This window comes from Triticum dicoccoides, chromosome 1A (assembly GCF_002162155.2).
Source record: "Triticum dicoccoides isolate Atlit2015 ecotype Zavitan chromosome 1A, WEW_v2.0, whole genome shotgun sequence".
In the NCBI taxonomy this organism is placed as follows: Eukaryota; Viridiplantae; Streptophyta; class Magnoliopsida; order Poales; family Poaceae; genus Triticum; species Triticum dicoccoides.
In genome coordinates, this window is record NC_041380.1 from 556,794,091 (window position 1) to 556,796,772 (window position 2,682).

The 2,682-nt window shown below is 47.7% G+C and overlaps 1 protein-coding gene across 1 annotated transcript; it reads left to right on the forward strand.

Annotated features, from left to right (window-relative positions):
* On the forward strand, positions 1-1,554 carry LOC119289368 (myb-related protein Hv33-like). Its single transcript, XM_037568708.1, has 2 exons — positions 1-576; positions 711-1,554. Exons 1-2 carry the CDS (start codon positions 308-310, stop codon positions 1,333-1,335), a joined length of 894 nt encoding a protein of 297 aa, XP_037424605.1. The 5' UTR covers positions 1-307; the 3' UTR covers positions 1,336-1,554.
* Positions 1,555-2,682: the final 1,128 nt, after the last annotated feature.

A 2,682-nucleotide genomic window follows, 5' to 3' on the forward strand; every position in this document is an offset into this window, starting at 1 on the left:
CTCCCCTCCGCACGGCCGGCGCACTGTTTTATCCCGGCGCGCGCCACAAACCGCAGCTGTCTTGAACTCCAATCCATTGCTTCTGCGTTGCTTCGGGCCTACATGATCGCTGCCTCACCTCACTCCCTCTTTCTCTCTCGCCGAGTGAGCTTGAGGTTCTTGCCACGCACGCTCTCCCCATATATACCCGACCATACATACCCACCACCACCAGGCAGCCATCGATCGGGAGGAAGCAACCGTCGGTGCATCATTACCTCCGTCCATCCGTGTTGCCTAGCTCAGCTGCCGGAGAGGGATCAATAGAATGGGACGTCCGTCGTCCGGCGGCGTGGGGCAGCCCAAGCTCCGCAAGGGGCTGTGGTCGCCCGAGGAGGACGAGAAGCTCTACAACCACATCATCCGGCACGGCGTCGGCTGCTGGAGCTCCGTCCCCAGGCTCGCCGGGCTGAACCGCTGCGGCAAGAGCTGCCGCCTCCGGTGGATCAACTACCTCCGCCCCGACCTCAAGCGCGGCTGCTTCTCGCAGGAGGAGGAGGACCACATCGTCGCGCTCCACCAGATCCTCGGCAACAGGTCTGTCCGCGGCTCCGCGCAATGCATTCAGTTCGTATTGATTTTTCAGTGCGGAGGTCGATTCGAGCTAGCAGAAAGATTTGGGAAAACATACTGAATTACTGATGCGTGTCGTGTGTGCCGTGTGCGTGCAGGTGGTCTCAGATCGCGTCGCACCTGCCGGGCCGGACGGACAACGAAATCAAGAACTTCTGGAATAGTTGCATCAAGAAGAAGCTCCGGCAGCAAGGCCTCGACCCCGCTACGCACAAACCCATGGCCGCCGCCGACACGGCCACGCCGGCATTGCCGGACACGGAAGAAGAAGACCGCAAGCCCCTTGCCGCGGCGGCCGACGGCAGCCTCGCTCCGAAGCAGACGGCGGTGTTCGACCCGTTCCCGGTGTGCGCCGACTACGGCGCCAGGTTCGCCGAGGACCTCGGCGCGGCGAACGCGGCGGCATTGTACGGCCAGTTCTACGGTGGAAAGGAGGCCGCGGACGAAGATGCCGGGTTCGGCGCCGCGGACTACAGCTGCGTGCTGGACGTCCCGGAGAGCCTGGGCTACGGGGAGAGCTCCAGCAACAGCAGCAACCGGAACTACGGCGGCGAGGTGGGCAGCATGCTCGACGGCGAGGTACGAAGCGTGCTCGATGGCGAGGTGCTACACTGGGCCAAGGCGGAGCCGGCCTTCGCGGAGATGGAGTATGAGTTCTCGCTGCCCTGCCAAGAGCAGAGCCTCCTCCCAAATTTTGAGTTCAACTTGGAACAGTACTTCTGATTTCCCCTTTTTCATTTTAAAAATATATTTTCTTTCTTTCTCCCTCCATTTTTTAAGAGACATGGATGACACTGTAAAATCGCAAATTAGTGCTACTTCAGGTAATGTATAGCTTCATTTCCAATTGAGTGTGGCTAGGTCTGAGTGGACCGAGACTTAACTAAGTTTCACTCAAGCGAAATTGTATATAAGAAGGAAAAAAGAAAAAAATTACAAGTTTTTTTTGCACAGATCTCTATGCAAGATCAAATAAATATAGCATAGACTGAGACATGAGTAAGTCAATGAGAATTAGCAAAACTGCTTCCAGTTTTGTAGGCGAGTTAGCTTACTTCATCTTGCATGGTGAATAAATTAGCTACTTTCAGTTAGATGTGTTTTATCAGCAAACTACACAGGTGTACACACTTCTTGGGCGGTTGCGCATCATAGCGAACAAACCAAACCGCGCGAATTGGCTTAATATACTGACCCTCGATTACTTTTATGCATGAACATGGGTTTTGTCAAGATTTATATTAGATATACGACACTTTAATTTTTTGGAAATGTCTTTCATGGTTTTGTGCTTTTGTGCCCTCTCAAGTCCCTAGCAATTCCTGAAAGCATGCTTGGGAGGATAGGCATGATTTTCTTGGTTATCCGTGAAATATTTCTTGTTTTATTTTCAATGCCAATAGCTGGCTGGAGTTATCCCGACAAAAGTGACCACTAAAAGTAAATACATCTTTGACCCAAGAGTTGGGCCAAAAAAATGCCCATTTTCCGGTGACGCACTATCAAATTGTAAATACTAGTATTTTGATCTTAATTTAATAGTTGAAGAACACAAAAAAAGAAGCTATTTTGTACGTAATAAAAAGGTCTTTATGTTCAAATTGATAAGGTATTGTACATCCATAAAAAGAATAAAGAATTTGACATGCTAAAAATTTAGAAGAAAATATATAAACTACTACATCTCTAGGATTTCATAGACAACGTACAGCTAAAACACAAAGAAAAATATAAGTATATCAAAACTCCTAGTTACCATGTGAAAAAAATGAATTTTAACTTAAATGACATCAAATAAATTCATACATGGCAGATTTCCGTATTAACTAAGAAACGTCATATGAAAAATTGCCAGCATACATTAAACAAATTTATATTAACTTGCTGTTGTTCTATAGTTTGAGTTGCAATGACGACAAAATCATTTGCCATGGCAGCAAGTTTTTCGTTTTACGATGAAAATGATTCAAAATTGAAAATATGGAAAAACACGGGAAATTTCCATGGACAATACATGACATTAAAATAAAAATGCCATGATCCAAGTAATGAAATTGTCATGCTCTATAT